This window comes from Podarcis filfolensis (genome assembly GCF_964270895.1).
Source record: "Podarcis filfolensis genome assembly, chromosome: 3".
Classification (NCBI taxonomy): Eukaryota; Metazoa; Chordata; class Lepidosauria; order Squamata; family Lacertidae; genus Podarcis; species Podarcis filfolensis.
In genome coordinates this window covers 90796986-90817778 of record NC_139606.1, presented here as the reverse complement: position 1 = coordinate 90817778, position 20793 = coordinate 90796986, and the positions used below count along the sequence as shown (strand labels likewise).

Below are 20793 nucleotides of genomic sequence, written 5' to 3'. Positions count from 1 at the left end.
GAAAAAAAAGTCCTGGTCTTCAAAAATAAATAAGTTTTCATTTTTGGAAGGGAAAAAAAAAGAGAGCAAATTTTTCACTTCACACAGCTGTAGCATTTGATAAGGTATGGGCACTGTCTGCTGAAGGCTTATGGCATGTCTAAAGCTACTAATGTAGCCGAAAACAGTGCACAAGGAATGCTTGCAAAAACAGTGAAAGAGGCAGTGTGCCTCAGGGAAAGTTTTTCATAGAAGGGCCATGATATCTATAATTGTTCTCATTCAACGGAAAACTTTCCCTGAAGCACACTACCTCTTTCACTGTTTTGTAAGAATTCCTTGTGCACTGTTTTCGGCTATATTAATAGCTTTAGACATGCCATAAGCCTTCAGCAGACAGTGTCCATACCTTATCAAATGCTGCAGCTGTGTGAAGTGAAGATTTTGCTCTCTTCCCCCCCCCCCCCGCAAAAAATGAAAGCTGATATTCTCAGAGGGACACTACATTCTGCAAATTCCATTTTGCGTGGGATGGGAACACAAGAACTGCCTTGCTGGGTAAGACCAAGGGCTCATATAGTCCAGCATTCTGTCTCCAACATAGCCTAGGAAGATACTTCTGCAGGGTTGTAAGCAGGGCATTAAAGGGATGGTCATTCTCTGCTTGTCCTTGACACCCTGTGCTCAGATATGCACGACCTCTGAACATGAGAGACTTCGCCCTTAGCTGTAATAGGCAACAGCTATGGATGGATAGATAGGCCTATTCTCCTTGCCTACTGCTTGCTCTAAGCTACACTACATCAACATATCTTGTGCCAGGGATTTCCATCATTTGTCTAACCATGTGCTATGTAGAAAAAGTACTTCTCTGTCCTGAACCTACAGGCAATCAACTTTATAGGGTGAACCCCAACTTGGGACACGGGTGGCGCTGTGGGTAAAACCTCAGTGCCTAGGACTTGCCAATCGTATGGTCGGCGGTTCGAATCCCTGCGGCGGGGTGAGCTCCCGTCTTTCGGTCCCAGCTCCTGCCCACCTAGCAGTTCGAAAGCACCCCTAAGTGCAAGTAGATAAATAGGTACCGCTTTATAGCGGGAAGGTAAACGGCGTTTCCGTGTGCTGCGCTGGTGCTGGCTCACCAGAGCAGCTTCGTCACACTGGCCATGTGACCCGGAAGTTGTCTCCGGACAGCGCTGGCTCCCGGCCTCTTAAGTGAGATGAGCGCACAACCCTAGAGTCGGACACAACTGGCCCGTACGGGCAGGGGTACCTTTACCTTTACCTTTATGGATGGATAGATAGGCCTATTCTCCTTGCCTACTGCTTGCTCTAAGCTGCACTTCATCAACATATCTTGTGCCAGGGAGTTCCATCATTTGTCTAACCATGTGCTATGTAGAAAAAGTACTTCTCTGCCCTGAACCTACAGGCAATCGACTTTATAGGGTGAACCCCAACTTCTAGTGCACAGGAATGCTTACAATACACCAAATAGAACTTAGTACCTTGCATATGTAATGCCTGCTCCCTAACAGCCATTCCATCAGGCTGCAGAAGAGGGAGGGGTGAGAAGCAGAGCTATTTCATCGGCTCTGCTGAGTCACCAGCTGCCTTTGGTCCTTTTTCTCCCTCATCTATCACCTAGCAATAGTTGTTCCATCAGACTACCTGAACTGTTTCCATCTAAATTAGTCATCCTTAGAACTTCAGAACTAGTGACTCAGTTTGCTTTTTCCTCCCTCTGAACCCCTTGTTCTTTTTGTGTCATGCCTTTTAAATCGTAACTCCAAGGCCAGGGATGATCTTGTTTTCTTTTTATTGATCTGCAAGCTTTTCAGCTGATGAGCAAGGTAAAAAAATACATGCTAACTAAATAAGAAACCTATTACCTTCATCACCATAAATCTGCATTGTTGTCCGAGCCCTACTCCATATAAGGCTTGCTGTGTCACAGCCTATAACGTTGCAGCCTCTATACAACATAAAACATCTAATCAGTAAGGGGATGAGAACTGGATTCAATGCTACAAGGCAAAAAGCAGCAGAAATGCAAAAAGCTAAAGCAACAATAACAATCCGATCTGGTCTTATAGCAATGAAATAGAAGTGAGCTTTCCTACAATACCTAGAAAAGATGGAACAGATATTCATAAAGCACCATATAATAGGAATTAACTTCCAGTGTTGGCAACTAATGTGGTACAATTGATAGTTCAAGGGATTTGGAAGTGTCTAATCAAGAGACAGCTGAGCAGGATGGAAAGGCTGGGTGGAGTAAAGGGTTAACATGTGTGATTCTGTCTCTCTCTGTTGATTCTTTGTGGTTCTGGAATGTAACCCTGACAGTGTTCCAGAGGAGTAATGGGGCCTTTGGCTCTAAAAGGGTTCTCCATGCCTGGGCATACAACATTATAATATTAGAACACATTTATGATGACTCATGCATGACAGGTACACCATGTAGTCAGCCTCAAGGGCTTCCTCCAGACAATTGCACTAAGCAACACCACTGATGTATTACATTCATGGATCACTCTGTCCTCCATCCTTTCGGAGCTGAATATATTCCTCTCCAGCATGCAAAACACAGATTTAGTAAAGCCCCACACTCTGGCCAGACGGTATAAGCAGCCAAGCCTGTCAAAGATGTCAAGCTCATCACTCTGATTCGCCTCCTCTTCCTTTGGAATAACTGTTACAACATGCCCTTTCCTATGCTTATGTGCTTTGGAGCATATTTCAAGTTTCCACAACAAGATGACGCTGTGACTTTCCACAATGCCGGATTGCCGTTTGTGTATCCTTCCACCCACTTTTAGATCTCTAGACTGCTTCCCTATTGAAGCAAAGTGGTGTGCAACACAAACATTTGAGCTCAACAGGTTTCCCTTTCATGCAAATAGCCCCAGGTTAAATCCCTGGCATCTCCAAGGAGGGGCCAGGAATATCCCCCGTCTGAAACCCTGTGGAAAGCCACTGCCAGCCAGTGTAAAGTAAAGGTAAAGGGACCCCTGACCATTAGGTCCAGTTGTGACCAACTCTTGGGTTGCGGCGCTCATCTCGCTTTATTGGCCGAGGGAGCCGGCGTACAGCTTCTGGGTCATGTGGCCAGCAGGACTAAGCCGCTTCTGGCGAACCAGAGCAGCGCACGGAAACGCCGTTTAACTTCCCACCGGAGCGGTACCTATTTATCTACTTGCACTTTGACATGCTTTCGAACTGCTAGGTTGGCAGGAGCAGGGACCGAGCAACAGGAGCTCAACCCGTCGCAGGGATTCAAACCGCCGACCTTCTGATCGGCAAGTCCTAGGCTCTGTGGTTTAACCAGCCAGTGTAGACAATGCTAAACTTGAAGGGCCAATGGACTGATTCAGCATAAGACAGCCTTCTGTGTTCCTTCTCCATTTCAACAAAATGACAATAACTACAGTCAATGCTACAGGATTGTTATGCAGGAGTAACGTAGCAGCTGCATACCAGTTTTTATATGAGTATGGTTGGGCTGAACAACTTCAGAGGTGGCTACGAAATACTAGACTGATTTAATCATGTATTGTCTCTCACAGTACAGCAGCAAAAATGGCATCTTCTTCAGGGCTTGAGGATATCAAGCTAAAGTTGGGGGCAGGGAGATCAACTATACATCGCCTTTTATCCGAGATACTTGCCTAGCTAAGACACTTGGTGCTGTGGAAAACAAAATAGCTTTAGGTGATACTGTGTTGAAATGTCAACACAAGGTCTTCCCCAGAGAGAACATCCAGGAGTTAGTATAGACAACCGGATGTTCCTGAAAGGTTCCTTAATCAGGCAGTATACGGCCTCAGAAAAAGGTCAGAGCAAGCCTTCTGTTGACTGAGCACTTAAGTGTACATCCCAGAAAGGTATTTTCCTAATGCATATCACCACCTCTCCTGTGTAGGTAGTAGCCTACCCCAAAGTAGAATAACAAACAAATTTTCCTCCAGGGTTAGAATGGAGAACAGTGTGATTTCCAAAGTTTTAGTAGACTAAAAGATCTCACAGAATAAAATAAAATATAAACACATTTTGACAAAAGAGTTGTTAAAAGGCTGGCAACAAACTTCCAAGCCACAAGCCAGAAACTGATAAAAAATAGGTTGCTGCTTTGCGAATGTTGTTCATGCTGCCATGTCTTCAACCTTTCAGGATCAAGATACATGAAGTTAGCTGAAACAGATACTTAACTAGATTACAAGCAGACCGTGATGGTAAGGTTTCAAGTTACATAAAGGCCCTTTCAGGACAGAAGTGCTGTATTAAATATATGTATGTTCCCTTTGGAAATAACACAAACGCAAATAAGACATGTTTGCAACTTCAGAACTATTGGGAATGCACAAGGTCCCTGGAGGGGGCAGAACATATTGTAAGGTTGGGGTCAGTTTGGTCATTCAAGGTAGCAGGATTACATGGAATTAATAGGCTGCATTTGGGCTGCCAGGTTTGAACTACTGAAACATTGTTTGCTGTCAATTGTATACAGAGCTGTATGCTCAAGATGCATTTTGTCATATATTGTCAGTTTGGCTTGCAGTCAGATTTTATGATTTCTCTCCTGTTGTACTCACTTCAACAAAATCTAACATTAAGAGAGCTCATAAAGTGTGTGTGTGTGTGTACATGCATATGCCAATAAATATGTGCCCACACTTGCATTCAGACTGTCACAGGAGAGACCCGCAGGATTGCATTTGCACATACAGGTAACTTGCCCCATATGTGGGGGTTATGCTCTCAGGGTGCTGCATATACGCAAAAATGTGTATACTCAAACCACCCCCTGGAGGACACAAAATTGTCTCCACATGAGCAGTCCTACCTTTCAGAGCTGGCACGTTGAATGGGTCTTACCAGCAGCAGCCCAAGCAAGGTAGAGAGATTATTAAAAACTCTTTCCAGGCCAGGAAAACCCTGAACAAAGAGAAGTTTTAAGCTCTTCACCTTCCATACATTTAATTTCTGTGATTTCAACTGGCTAGCCGTGAACCATGTACAATTGAAATAACACATGTTAAACGTGCTTAAGTTGCAAGTTACCTGTATTCAGATACTCACTCCCTTATACATTTTCAATGGGCAGGAACAAGGTCAAGATATCCATGAATTCTTTATTTCATGAATGAGTCCTGCTGCTCTTTTGACTAATCAGGAAGCTGAAGAGGATGCTAGATGAGGTGGGTTAATCTAGTGAAACCTTGTTCTTGAACGAAGGAAACCTGCAAACCAGCTTACTTCCTAGTGTTAACTTGCCCCTTCCCAGTGTCTCCTTACGAACAATCTCTCTGCCCATTCCATGCACCATAAGGGGGGGGTCCCACTCTCTAAGGACAAAATAGTCAAGGTACTAGACTAATAGGGACACGGGTGGCGCTGTGGTCTAAACCACTGAGCCTCTTGGGCTTGCCAATCGGAAGGTTGGTGGTTCGAATCCCTGTGACAGTGTGAGCCCCGTTGCTCTGTCCCAGCTCCTGCCAACCTAGCAGTTTGAAAGGACGCCAAAAAGTGCAAGTAGATAAACAGGGACCACTCTGGCGGGAAGGTAAATGGTGTTTCCATGCGCTGCTCTGGTTTTGGTGTTCTGTTGCACCAGAAGTGGCTTAGTCGTGCTGGCCACATGACCCGGAAAAACTGTCTGCGGACAAACGCCAGCTCCCTCAGCCTGTAAAACGAGATGAGCGCCGCAACCCCAGAGTCGTCTGCGACTGGACTTAACTGTCAGGGGTCCTTTACCTTTACCATTTTACTAGACTAATCTTCCTTATGTCCTTGCCTTGCCCAGAATATAAGGGTAAGAAATCCTACCTTCTGACACTGATAAAAAGATAGCCTTCTTCTTGCTGTTGTTCAAGTACTGGCAGTTAGTCCTTGTTGTTTATCAGAAAAATATCAGATAATCAGCCAATCTTGCACAATGTGGCTGGACCAATAATTAAAGCACGAAGAAAGGAAGAGAGTTGAATACCTTAATGCTGCTATAATCACAAATTCCCACACACAAAAGTTATTGTGCCACAATGCATTTCTGAAATTATTCCAACACTTGACAAGATCAAGGGGGTCCAGGGGAATCTTTCCTCAATATTTGGAGAAATCTCACACAGCATGTATTCATATTTTACAATAAGCACATATTAGGCAATTTACTACCCAACAACTGCAGCTAAGCTAAGAGGTAAATTACAGTAAAATTAGTTGCAACAAAAACAAGTATTGTGGACCCTTAATAATTAACAAACATATTTTGTTATGAGCTGTCACATACTGAAGTCTGCTCTAACGAAGTGGGCTTTAGCCCATGAAATCTTGCACCACAATACAGTTGTTGGTCTTTAACCTAGGAGGTCATAAGCCTAACAATTATTGCCATTTGCTCCTTTGCATCACACCAACACTAAACTGTCTATTTTCCATTGATATTTTGTTTATATCTATTTTATTTAAGAAACTATATCCTGCTTTTTCACCATCTAGTCCCAAAGGGGCTTACAACAATAAAATATACAACATACAAAATTTAAAGCATAACTTAAACCACCAGAAGTTAAAAATCTAAAATATTTTTTAAAACAAAGAAAAACATCTAAGAAGCATTCAGGGTGCAATGGCCTCTTGAAATAAAAATCTTGGCTAGGTATCTGAAACTCAGCAGAGACGGTCCCTGTCTAACTTCTTGTAGGAGGGAGTTCCGCAACACTGAAGGCCCAATTGCTCATTTATACGATTCGTGCTTCTGACCCATGGGAAACCACTAACACTGCTCTCCCCAACGATCTCAGCGATTGACTTGGGGTGTGAAGGGTGATGTAATCCTTAAGGTATCCTGCGTCTAAGTTATTCTACACTAGTAGAAGAATCTTGAACCTGGCTCAGTAGTGGATGGGAAAGTAGTATGGGCTTTTTAACATTGGCATCATGTATGCCTGTCACTAGTCTAGCCGCAGCATTCTGCACTACTTGAAGCTTCTGGACCAGCAGAGGCTACCAAAGGCAGCACCATATGGAGCACACTGCAATAGTCCAGTCTTGAGGTTACCAATGCATGAACTACAGTAGTCAGGTTATCCCTGTTCAGGAATGGCCACAGGTAACATACCTGTCAGTGCTGATAAAAGGCACTCCTAGCCACAGGGGCCACCTGAGCCTCAATTGACAATGATCAAGAAACTTGATGAAGACCATTCCTGGAGGACCCACCCTGCACTGACATACAGCAGCTGGCCTTGACCCTAGAATTCAGCAGCTGGCCTTGACCCTAGAATTCTGGGTACAGTGGGTAGATATAAAAATCACAATGTTGACATGAATGATTTTTGGACTAGGGAGGGAGGTGTCCATGTTGAGCTTTAATTTTTTTATGCTGGTGGATTGGAGTATTTTTTGGTTTATTGTTAAGGTGTTGCCAATGTTTTCCATCACTGTTATGGGAAGTGGGTGTTTTAGTTTTTTCCTTTTTCCAAAATGTTGTATGGAATATGAATGTGTTATATGATTCCTCCACCTTTTCTGTGATATTTATGTATTTTTAAAAATGTAATTCATTTGCAGACTGTTTGGGTGACAAGCAACTACTAAGTTTAAATAATAACAATAACAATAATAATAATGATTTATGAACAATCTGCTCATCTTATGCATGTCTATAAAGACGGACACGAGTATGATTTAATATAGTTAAATGATAGGTTTGCTAAAATATTGTAATAGAATCCTTAAAATCAACAGACTACCATATATTTGCTAAGCTTGTGGATGTTGCCCTTGAACACATTTGAAGATGAAGACATTAGTTCGGTTAGGTAAATGTGTCAAAAACATTATTTTCTCCCTTTCAGATACTTCTTGAAGTCTGTATGGAACTTCTCTTATAGTCAAACAATTTTCAGGTTATGAGTGGCTATGACTTCTGTGCAAACAGCTAAGTCAGACAGAGGGAGCATGGTACTTGCTTTGTCTTTTACTTGAGAATAAAAGCATGAAGCATTCCTGATTAATAACAGCTGAAGGGGTCTTAGCAATGAAACAGAAGAGTCTGGCAAGCTAGAAAGTTTGGCTTTTTAAGAAGATGACAAATAATGATTTTTTCCTAATCATCTGGGACAAGTGTTAACAGCTGAAGCTCTCTCAGCTCTAACAAATGCCCTGAACTATTTTTCCCACTGTGAGATGACTTTCTGCCCTCATCTTAGGTTGGAAATCCATATGGAATTCAATTATGGGCAGCTGGACACTTGGACTCAGAGGCCCACAAGAATCTGAAAACCATCAGGACGGGTGCAAAAAAATGCATCCCCACCAACACCCCGTCTGTATTTCCAGTCAACAACTGCAGTCACTGTTGTGGGATTCATATGAAACTAATTTGATCATACTGAAGTAAGTGTCCTGTGTGTGCTGGGGAGATTTAAATGGAAGGTGTGTATGTCTTTTTAAATGAAAATCCTATTTTTGAAAATTCAAACAATAGGGTTTTTTTTTATTTCAGAAGTAATTAATTATAGTTGTCTCTCCTATATAAACAAACATGTTAAAGTATCTTAAAATATCTTAAAACCTAATTATGGCCATCTATCAAACAGAGTTAATGAAAGGTTTGTGTAAAAAATAGCACTGGGTGAAACTATTTCAGTTATAATGCTAAGCATTATAAATGACACAAGGGAAGCATGTATTGAATTTATTATTGCTGATTTCCTCCTGGACCCAGCGTCTAACAAGCCGTCACTGGTACTAGGATCCAAAAGATGCCATCTTGTATACTGCCAGGATCATCCACAGAGCCCATATGGGTGATCATGTACTCCTAATTAAACCCTTCAACTTCCTGAGTTCTGCAATATGTTCAGTTCTCATGTTATGAATATTTATGAGCCTACTAACCAAATGCCATGGACATTTCTCTCAATCACATTAATAAACACTATTTTGCTCAATAGATAATAGCCCTTATGGTCTCAATACTTCAAAGTGAAATTCTGTGCAATATTTTTTCAGAAGTTCCACTTTCTTCAGTGGGGCTTCCTTCCAAATAAATATACTCTTACTTAGCCATCAAGTAAGAGATGTTGTTTAATATTCTTGAATGTGTAAAGAGAGTGCCAAAGAGAAATGTGTCTCTTGACTCAGCTATGCATAAAGGCTCTATTTAATTAAAAGCTAATACATTTAAATTATTATAGTAACCAGTTAGTAAGCATGCCTGTGCAAATTTACAGGAATTTCAAAATAAGAAACTGCATTTAAATCAATCATTTTAATTTGTTCTTTTTCCTTAACAATTCAAACAATTTAAATCACCTTTGTTTAAATCAAACCACTTTGAGTGTATGGTAGTCTCTGTCATACCGCAAGAAGCCCTGCTGCCCACTGCCCTCTGGCACCTCTGGATTTACCCTCAAAATGAGGTGTTACCACCCTGTTCTGGTTCCTTTCCCCCACCAAACTCTGTTTCCATTTTCCAGATTTCCCGCACAACATAATGATGAACACACCTAATGGAAACATCAGTCGTGTGACTCCTTAGAGTGAAGATGCGGGTTATCTCATTTCACTCTTAGCAGAATGAAACTTGATGGAATGAGCCAAACACATGAAATATTAAGGGAAGGCAAAAGTAAAAGTAAAGCGATCATAAGCACCAGAACAGAAACAGATCAAAAAGTGAGTGAACAACTTATTCCTCTTTAAGAGGATTCCCTTCCAAAAGGGGCAGAGGAGACACCCATCACCTGCAGAGGCAAGCTATTGAAAAACCTCTCTTATTGCCTGACACTTGCTTTGCTCAGAACTTACCACTCTTGGTTTATCCAGGGTTTGCAGGAAGGCTGGGCTCTGGTCCAAGGATCTCTCGGGATCGCTGGAGATGTCTTCCTCAGACTCTTCCCAGGATGAGGAAAAGCCAGTGGAAGAGGCTGAGGAGGAAGACAACTTCCTGACAGGCATGTTCTTTCGGGGGCTTCCTCCTGCCTCTTCCTCCTCCTGAGCACCCAGGTCAGTCACTATGACAGCAGGGATGCTGCTTCCTCCTCCGCAGCAACTCTCAGCTTCCATCAGGGGCTTTCCCTGCTCCTGCTGCTCTAGGGCTGCCGAGGTCCCAGGCAGAGGCTGCTGCCCCCCAGGATGCTGCTGCTCTTGCAGCCCAGCTCCGTTAGCTTCAGCCATAATGTCTGGGGAAGGCTCGGGCGCCGACGGCAGCTTCTTCGCCGAGCACTCCACAACTAGCAAGCAGCTGCTGCTGCTGCTGCTGCTGCTACCCTCCTCGCCGTCAGTCTTGGCAACACAAGGCGGGTCTCCTGCCGGGAGCGGCTCTCCAAGGGGCTTCTCCGTCGCGTCGGAGCCCTGCCCTCCGCGAAAGCCGCTCCTCCCCTGCACGCCTTCGAAGAAATCTGGCGCCTTGGGGGACCCGCTCACCTTGGGCGGCCCCCGGGCACGCCGCGCATCGTCTTCCAGGAGTTGCCTCCCGTTCCCCGTCACCCCTTGACATCTCCTCGCGCTCACCACGTCTCTGGAGTCCTGGCATTCAGAGGAGCCGCTTCTCTTCTCCAAGTCCTGCCCCCCACCGGACCCCGGCCTCCTCTCCTCCTGCGTCCTGGAAGCCCCATTCGCCCTGTCCATCGCGCCCCGAGGGTGCGCCTTTGGCGAGGGGTCCCCTTTCTCCCTCTCCTCGGAGACGCGCGCCGGAGGCGACTTGCTCTCCAACTCTTTGGGCTCCTGCGCTCCAGTTCTCCTGCCGCCCATCTCCTCCTCCGGGCGCTGGGCTCTGAGAAGGGGTCCGTTCTCCGTCTCCATCGCGCCTTGCGCAACCGGAGAGCCCGTGTCTCTCTTCTCCGCCTCCTGCTCCGGCGTCCTCGCCGTGTTCTCTAGCCGGGCCAGGGGGCTCTCCGGCCCCTCGACGGTCGCCTCCTCCTCCTCCTGTCGCCGCTGCTGCTGCTTCGACCCCGCCTCCGGTGCGCGCCCAAGCACTTGCGCGGCCCGAGCCGGGCTGGGCGAAGGCGACCTCCTCCTCCTGCCCGCGCCGGGGCTCTTGAGGAGGAAGGTGCCCGCGGAGCTCTGCGCCTGGATGTGCGCCTCGAAGAGCCCCACTTTCTGAGTCACTTGCACGTTCTGCCGCTGCAGGAGCCGCGCCGTCCTGCGCGCCTCTTCCAAGCCGGGCGAAGGCGAGCGGCCAGGGGGGCTCGCCCAGCTGGGGCTGCTAAGCCGGCGGCGGGGTCCGCGGGGCGCAGCCTCCTCCTCGCCCCCAGCCTGCAGCAGCAGCGGCTCCGCCGGCGGGAACAGGAAAGCTGGGGTGGCGGCAGCAGGAGCGCTGGAGCGCCCGGGCAGCGGGCAGTAGCTGCTGTGCCTCTCGGTTCCCGGGACCAGAGCAGGCAACACCTGCCTGCGCGTGACGGGCGGCGTCTTGCTCCTGCCGCCTCCACAGCCGCCCTTCTCCTCGTCTTCCTCGCCGCTCTTCATGACCACTAGGCTGTTGAGCGTATAGCAGGACACGGCCATAGTAAAGGGTCCGCTTCTTCCTCCTCCTCCTCCGCCACCTTCTCCTCCTCCCAGGTCAGCCTCTGCCGAGCAGCCCACGTCCTCTCAGGGCCGGCGGTGGCGGCGGCAGTAGTAGTGGCGGCTGCAGCATCGCCCAGGGAGCAGCCGAAGAAGCGCAGAGGCGGTGTGCTGGCCCCGGCCCGCCGCTCCATAAACAACTGAGGAGAGAGGGAGAGAGAAGAGGGACAGTGAGCGCGGGAAAACCGAGGCGTCTTTAGCCGCGCGCGCTGATTGGCCGCGACGTGCGCGGCTCAGCCAATGGCGGCGAAGCTCGCGGATCATGGGCCGGGCAGGCGGCATGAGGGAGTAGCTGCGGCTCAGACTCTCCTCTTAAACTATGGAGAGCGTTTAAATGCCCGCACGGCAAACCAGAACTCAATTTAATGTGCCTTTCCACAGACAGCGGAGATATCAAACGGAACCTTATTTCAAATCCGGCTGGGGGGAAAAACCAAAAACCCTCAGCGGCGAACAACCGACCCATTATTTCCCACCCACCCCCTCTACCGCAATGTTTAATGCACTGTATTTAATGTAAGGCGGAGAGGGGAAACCCATGAGATACCGTACGTTGGTCAAATCCAGCATTTCATCCATTAAACCCAATATTAAACTGAACCTATGGAGACCATACTAGTCCAAAATCATAGCCCCTCTGATTTCAACGCCATGGCACAGCCTCGGGGATATATAAATAATGGAAAAGAAAAGAGAAAATAAAAGAAAGCACTTATATCGGCTGGATGAGTAACTTTCCCTAAAGTAAGCACAGTCACAGGCATACTGAGAGAAGTGAGATCTGAGGACACATGAGTGCCTCTGGACCAGGCATATTATTATTATTTATTGAATTTATATACCGCTCTATACCCAGGGGTCTCAGGGCAGTTCACAGAATAAAATCAAGATATAAAATCACAATATACATAATAAAAATAAAAACAACAACCCAATAGCCCCACCCTTCCACAGAGCAGGGCAGTCCAGGGAGGATGCTACTGGAAGAGATCAAAAAGATTGGGGCACAGTGGGGAGCCATGGGCAAATCTTATTAGCCCCCAGATCTTAACTCTGACATTAACGTTTGGGCAAATAAAAGTCTTAGACTTGCTGGTAGGGCGGAGGGATGGTAATAGCTCTGGCCATTGTTTTGAAGGAAATTATAGGTGAAGATGTATCCAAAAGGGTGGAGGAAGTGAGGTGGTGTGACTAAAAATTGAGTTCTCTCCTCCCCATTTATTTAAAACAAATGGAGGCAAGAGTTGTGGGATAATGTGCAGTGGGCAGCCTTAGATGTAGGCCTGAGAGACTGGTGGGGATGCCAAGAGATTCACATATCTAATGGGCTTAATCATGGGCGTAGTCAGGATTTATGTTAGGAGGGCAGGATTTATGGGAGGGGGACAGAACCAAGCTACCTGTAACACGATTGGTCAGTTAAGCATTTTTTATTATTTACTTGATGGGGGGGCAGCTGCCCATGGCCATGGGGCTAATCATTTGAGGGCCTACTTGAATTGGAAAATTGAGCTGTAAAGACAAAAGGCATGACAAGACTGAGGGAAGGAGAGCTACTGACACGTCTCTACTGACTGCGAGCTATCCTACTTCACACCATTCCTTTATTTTATACCATACTACCTTACACTGTACCTGTGCATACCGTCAGTTGCTATATACCTTGGCATATGCTTTGAATTCGTGGGCAATTTGCTGAAACCTTGGCAGAGTTACTTCATGTATAAACGAGCTACCCAAGGATGCAGTCTTAGGAACTTTTGTGAGAATAAGCACCAACTGAATTTACTGGGATTTATTTATGACTAAATATGCATAGGGTCACACAATACGTAGTTACTTCCTCCTATACCAGAATTGGTACAGGTGCATATATTATTATGTATGGGTGTACTGTTGTGTTTGTAACTTGTAATGCCACCAAATCTTTGGGCATAGAAACACTTACAGCTTTTAAGTCTTATACGCATCTGTGTGGTTTGCTCTAGTCCCGATTCAGCAGCGCTAAGTTGTGTGATGCAGACCTTTATTGTGTGCATTTAATTTCTTTTACATTGTGACTACCTCTGTGAATTCAGCTGCCCATTTATTTATTTAACAAAATTTGTACGCTGCTTAACTGTAAATAAAACTTCTAAGAGGCAATTTTATGTGCCTGGCTGCATGAATAAGCATTTGGGTTTTGCATCTGTCTACTTACAAGGTCTCATAAGACACAAATTTTAGATGAGCAGTTACCAAACCATGCTACTATGCACCACTGTACCTAAGCACATTTGTAGTTGCTACATAGCTTTGCTCAGTAGTTTACTATTCTGAATTTGTGAGATGCTGGACAGCATGCTGAAACCTGAGTGAAGTTACTTCATGGAGGGAATCTAGTCTTACACACTTTTCTGAGAATAAACCCCACTGAATTTCATGGGAATCACTCCTTAGTAAATATGCATAGGGTTTGGCTGCAAATGCAGTTACCAGAATCCCATACCAGTGCCACTTGGCCAAATGCTTCTATCCCTACATTAGAGGAAAAGATGTGACTATTATTATTGATGCCTATATATTTCAATAAGCACATGCAATTAAAATATTCTAGGGCAGTGTTGCTGTGTACACCTATTTTTGTGATGCCTGTTCAAGATAATCTAAAACAGAACAGTTACTCCTTGATGCACTTATAAGCTGGGCAAGTGCATATTTGCCCACAAGCTGTGCAAATATAAGCTGAATTATGGTGATAGAAGAATATTTAATCCTATCTCTTTGCATTGTTTTCCCAGTTCCTCACCAATACCTGTATGCTTTGCCACATGGTGCTAATAACAGCTGGAGAAGCAATTTTAATCAGGAAAATTGCACAGGCGAAAGGGCTCACATCCTCTCCCTCATCACTGAGGTCCAGATCGGAATTCCTTTACCCCACCCCACAGCTATTAATAGCATTTTTAAAAAATGTAGGCGTTCCTATTCATAGATCTCCTTTGCCTTGTCTAGTTTAGTCCCAAGAGCGACACTTTACGTAACTGATTAAGTGGACTCTTCCCCAAAACCCAAAATAAATTTGTTCATTTCAAGTGCCACAAAACTCTGGAAATTGCAACAATATTATGATTGTTGTTAATTAATTAATTAATTAATTGCATTTCTACACTGCCCTTCATTCAAGGATCACAGGGCGGATAAAAATATAAAGCACAGAAATACACACCATAATAACAAACAAAAACAATACCTCCCTCCCCAGTTTAGAAGGCCATAGATTGTTCAATTAACCAAAGGCCTAGGAGAAGAGGAATGTTTTTGCTTGGCACTTAAATATATGTAACGCAGGCACCAGGAAGGCCTATTGAGGAGAGCATACCACAAGTGGTAAGCCACCACAAAGAAGGTCTATTTTTGTGCGGCCACCCTCCAGACCTGTCACAGAGGAAGCACACAAAGAAGGGCCTCATATGATGATAGCAGGGTCCGGATCAGTTCATATGTGAAGAGGTGGCTCTAAACATATCGAAGTCCTGAGCCATTTAAGGATTTGTAGGTCAAAGCCAGCCCTTTGAATTGGGCCTGGAAACTAATAGTCAGCCAGTGCAACTGGACCACTTTTGGTGTTACATGCTTAAACCAGAGATTTTCAACTTTTCTGAGTCCACGGCTCCCTTGACCAACTACGTTCTTTCTGCGGCACCCTTGTGGGGCTCAGGAGCCAGATTATGTCACCCCTTGTTTGCAGAGCTGGCGGCCTCTCACCCTTTATCGAATACCCTCCCTTGTGGAGTGTTCACTTAGCCTCCTTTCCTTGGGAGTCCTCTGGGCAGTCGCTGCTGCTGCCCCTGGTCTCTGAGCTGCGCCACCCCAAAGAGAGATGCCTCCTCACACTGCCACACAGGGGCCTAGGACTTGTCTGTCCATTCCCAACAGCAAGGGCTGGGGGACTGGCTGGCTGGGCTGCTTGCTTGCTTACTCTGAGGCCGTCTCAGCTCCCGGCAACCAGCACTCCCTGAGGAGCCCCAGAGGCACCAATTTGCCTGTGGAGCTTGTAGCCAGGGCTGCTGCAACCAACAGCCGCACAAGTCTTTGGGAGGCAGAGATGCAAGGAGGGAAGGAAGGAAAGAGGGACAGAGGCCAGTGTTGCCCACGGCATCCCTGAACATCATTCAAGGCACTGCCAGATTCCACAGCACCCTGGTTGAAAACCGCTAGCTTAAACCATCTTGTCCCAGTGAGCAACCTGGCTGCTGAATTTTAAATATTCACACTATTTTTTAACATTCCGTAACTGCAAATCATAATGACATAAGAAGGGCCCTGATGGATCAGTCAAACGCCCACTTAGTCCAGCATTCTGTTCTCATCATGGCCAGCCAGATGCCAAAGGAAATCTCACAAGCTGGACCTTTCTGCCAGAGCACTCTCCCCACTTGTGATTCCTTGCATTCTAACTCCACCCTCGCAAGGAAGGCAAAGCCCATGTTGTTGCTACAAGATTTCTAAGGTTAAAAGTGGCTTGTTCAAGTCCCCCAAATATCACAACTAAACTAGATATGGACTCCTAAAGCCGAGCGCCACGTTTAGTATTAGCAGCACGGCTTTTGTGAGCGCAATTAATTGCTTTACTAAACCCACTGTGCATAGCTACACATATTAGCATGAGTTTGTTCTTAGGATTGTGTAACCCTCTGGACCAAGGCTATGCTTATGTTCCCTGTTTTTTTTTCCTTGACATTGCTATGCACATATGCTACCTCTCCCCCTCCCCTTGTCGCCTATGGCTTCTCAGAACACCACAAATGGCATGCCTTGTGGCTCTGCTTTTATACATAATGTATGCATATTTGCAATTCTGCTTTTAAGCACTTTTCTTGCAATTCCACATTTCCGAGCAGCTCCATGTAAAACGACGCTTGTATAGCAAAACAAAACCCACAGCTGTGGACCTGAATGCACCCCTGTGGGGACTCCCTGTGCATCTGTGTGTTTACATATACCTTACTTTGCAGAATTCTTGCATACACTGTTTTTGTACAAGCAGTACTGCAAATACCTCTGGTGACTCGGTTAAGTACAAGGCACACTTTACTCCAGTGTTGCATCTATGGGGGGAGGCAGGAGTCAACCGTGGCGTACTAACTCTCTGTGCTACCTGAACGGCTCATTAAAATTACAGCTCCCTTTATGGAAACTCTGAGTGCGTCCAAATGCCGAAGGAGAGGAAAGGAGGCGATGTGCATTAAACATGCTGGACGTGGCCATGTGTGTTTATGCGCAGTCTAAACCCCGTGATGGATGCCTTACCGTCACGCTACACAGGGCAAACAAATGTTGGCGATGTCTACCCAAACAAACAAACAAAGGTGAGTAACTGCAGATCAGCATCGCAACGCCCTCCACCCCCATCGCAGATTTAACTCCGTTGGCTGAACCGCCTCTCATCGTAACGGATACAATTCGCTTCTCTGGAAGTCTCCGCATAACTTTTTGGGGTTTTGTACTCCAAGCGGATCTTGCCCCAAAAGGCAGCTTGTCGGAGGCTCCCTCTGCCAAAGGAACCTGCAAGGACTCGGAGCCCCATTGCCAGTTGAGCAGAGCGCAGTTCGGCAACCTCTTGAGAAATAGCCATTGTGAAATGTGTGCGCCGTTGCCCGCCCGCGCACCCAGCCTAAAAATCTCTTCTGCTCCTACAGGGTCTGCGAAAGGAGCGATCCCCTCGGCCGAGCTGGGGGGTGGCGGTATGCAGAGAGCGAAATAGGAGAGGTTGGCCTTACCTGTTCCGCAGAGAGGCTGTTGCACCTTTAGTTCACATCTCCTAGCATCAAGGCGCGCAGACTTCCAAACACCCCAGAAATTATTTCCAACAGTCAGATCGCAGCTTTTTTCGGCGTCCGTTCACTGCCCCTCCTCTCTCTCCCCGCAGCCGAGCTGCAAAAGAGCGAGTGAATGGTTTGGTCGGCGGAATCGAGAACTTTTGTTTTGTTGGCCGATCTGCCGCCGTGCTCAGCGCTCGACTTTTGCAACACCGCCCTTGTCATTGGCTGCTTCTTCAACGTTTGTTGAATGTGCGGGAGAGAGAGGGAGGGAGGGAGAGAGAGAGAGAGAGAGTAGGGAGGGGAGGGGGTCGGAAAGCAGGAAGGAAGTTGTGAGCCTGTCTGGGGTTGAACTCAGCGGAACAAGTTTCTTTTCATTTTTTTTCTCTCTCTCTGGTGCTTGGCAGGACCGATGGAGGGAAACACTTAAAAAAAAAAAGTTTCCATTGTTAACTAGCTCAGAACAAAATCTGCTCCAGCCGTTGTGGGTTAAAGATACAGCATCCGTTTTTCCACCCCTCGCTCGCTCTTACTATGTATAACTTGCTGCAGCTATTTAAAAACCTTTTCAGCTCCTTTTGACAGAACGAGATCCCAAGCTGGGGCTGCTGCAGCTTTGCAGCCGGGGTCTCCATTCAAAGACACCCGCCAGGCAATAATAATGCAATGTGCCCACGTAGGAGCGTGCACGCATGCAGGAACAGCACTTGCTTCCCCCACCAAACCCGCCCTGGAGCCCGTTTCCTTTTTCAGTCTTAATTTCGTGCAGGGAGGTGCGGCCTTGACTTTGCTCACTGAAAAGGGAAAACGGTCCTTTGGGAATGTGCTCTGGCAAGATTAACCCAAGCCTTGAGGCCTGAAGTATATTTTTATACACAGGACCAGACCAAACATAAGAAGAGTCCTGCTGCATCTGACCAAGGGCCCATCTATTCCAGCATCCTGACTGGGAGTGGCCGCCAAGACCATATAAAACCAGTCCTGAAAGACCTACATTGGCTCCCAGTAGGTTTCCAAGCACAATTCAAAGTGTTGATGCTGACCTTTAAAGCCGGAAATGGCCTTGGCCCAGTATACCTGAAGGAGCGTCTCCACCCCCATCGTTCAGCCCCAACACTGAAGACCAGCTCCGAGGGCCTTCTGGCGGTTCCCTCACTGCAAGAAGTGAGGTTACAGGGAACCAGGCAGAGGGTCTTGTTGGTAGTGGCACCCTCCCTGTGGAACACCCTCCCATCAGATGTCAAGGAAATAAACAACTACAGTGGTACCTCGGGTTAAGTACTTAATTTGTTCCGAAGGTCCGTTCTTAACCTGAAACTGTTCTTAACCTGAAGCACCACTTTAGCTAATGGGGCCTCCTGCTGCCGCTGCGCTGCCAGAGCACGATTTCTGTTCTCATCCTGAAGCAAAGTTCTTAACCTGAAGCACTATTTCTGGGTTAGCGGAGTCTGTAACCTGAAGCGCATGTAACCTGAAGCATATGTAACCTAAGGTACCACTGTATCTGACTTTTAGAAGACATCTGAAAGCTGCCCTGTTTAGGGAATTTTTAAATGTTTGATGTTTTATCGTGTTTTTAATATTCTGTTGGGAGCTGCCCAGAGTGGCTGGGGAAACCCAGCCAGATGGGCAGGGTATAATCAATTATTATTATTATTTATTCTCACCATGGTCAGCCCAAAACCAGGACCTGAGCACAACAGCACTCTCCACACCTGCGATTCCCAGAGACACTGGTATTCAAAAGCATACTACCTCCGAAAGTGTAGGTACAGCATAGTCATATTGAGTAGTTGCCACGGATAGCCTTATCCTCCATTAATTTGTCTTTTAGAGTCATTCAAGTTAGTGGCCATCTTGACTTCTTGCGGCAGTAAACTCCCTAGTTTAACTATGCACTGTGAGAAGCAGCCATGTGCACAGGTGTTGCCAAAGAGAGAGCCAGGGATGCAAATGTCCCATCAAGTCCAGTTGCTTCTTAAACCCCCACCCCCCCCCAGCCGCCCATTGCTGGACCCCCACAGTGACATGAAGAAAATAAGGTTTTCACCTACACATGATCATTGAATTAATAATGGGAGATTGAAATAAGGCTGCAATCATAAGCACACCTAAAAATCAACTCTGTCACAATCAAGACACTTTTTTCAGCCGGGACTTGCCAGGACTCAGTTCCAGCACCACTCAGGTGGGTTTCGGCACCTCTTAGGTAGGCGCCATTGCCATTCTAAGAGAATGAGGGAGCTGTTCATGGTGAATTCTAGCATCACGTTTTCTAGAAATAATAGCACTGGTCACAACCAATAGGATGTACAGTACTTCTAAGGAAATATTTTTAGGATGGGAATATCAATGTATGTTCTCATTCAGAAATCTAACATGTAAGATATATTGCCCTTGTCTCCCTACATTGCTTTTTCTGGTGCTACAAACTGCCTTTGAGTAACGCCTCTACAGTACTTTGCTGCTACAGGAGAAATATGAGTCAGACCAGCTACCTTTTGGCTCCTCTTTTCCTGGAACCGTGTTCTCTAAGTTCTGGTACCTGTGTTTGCTTGTTTTCCTCTTCCCTCCTCATACCTTTTCCCTCTTGTATTGTGTCTTTTAGACTGTAAGTCTTAGGTCAATGTAATTTTTAAATTTTTGTACAATAGAGTATGGAAGTGTCTTGCAAGAGCTTTTGAGCACAGCTGAAGGATGCCAAATAACATGCTTTAGTTATTAATACAAACTTATTCGGTTGTATCTCGCAGCCCTACAGACATTTGACTCTTCTGCATTATTCCTGTCTATTCATTTTAATGTTATCCTTTTTTAAAAGGATGCAAATAGGAAGCATATCAAATTATGCTATTGACAACATGGGCGTAGCCAAGGGGGGCATGGGGGCAGCTCCCCCCCCCCGCAGTCCAGTAAAACAATAGAAATACTTAACTAACCGACCAATTACATCAGTTCTGCCTCCCCTAACAAAAGTCTGTTCCCCAAAAAAGTCCTCCCCCCACCAAAAAATAATAATCCTGGCTACACCCATGATTGACAACTAGATGTATACAATTTATTATAGGGGCTCCATTTCTATTGTCTGCACTGGATACCAAAATATCTTGAGATTACTCTGCTTAGTCTGCAATCCTAAACTCCCTTACCTGGAAGCAAGTCCCACTGGATATGCATAAGATTCTGCTGTTGTTTGGTAAAATTTCTGCTGATATTTTGTCTCCATTCAGGATCAACTCATTTGTTGTCCCCAATCTGGAAGACTATAAGCAGTCTGAGGTCTCAGGGTCATGCAATTGATGAAGAGGGCTGCAGCCTATGAAAGCTAATGTCCCAAAATATGAATTGCCGCATCACTCATTGTTGTTGCTATGTCTATCTAACATGACTTTTCTTCTGATATATGATGTACTACTGATACCAAGCCACTGTTTGGGGACCA

The 20793-nt window shown here is 45.9% G+C and overlaps 1 protein-coding gene across 1 annotated transcript in view; it reads right to left on the bottom strand.

Annotated features, from left to right (window-relative positions):
• ITPKB (inositol-trisphosphate 3-kinase B) overlaps positions 1–18250 on the bottom strand; it is an 82966-nt gene extending 64716 nt beyond the window's left edge. Inside the window, exons 1-2 of the mRNA XM_083604486.1 lie at positions 17313–18250; positions 9796–11690 (exon numbers count right to left, since the gene is read on the bottom strand). Of these exons, the coding sequence (XP_083460612.1) occupies positions 9796–11493 (1698 nt within the window). The 5' untranslated portion in view covers positions 11494–11690; positions 17313–18250. The remainder of the gene's footprint in view (positions 1–9795; positions 11691–17312) is intronic.
• Between the last annotated feature and the right edge of the window lie 2543 nt (positions 18251–20793).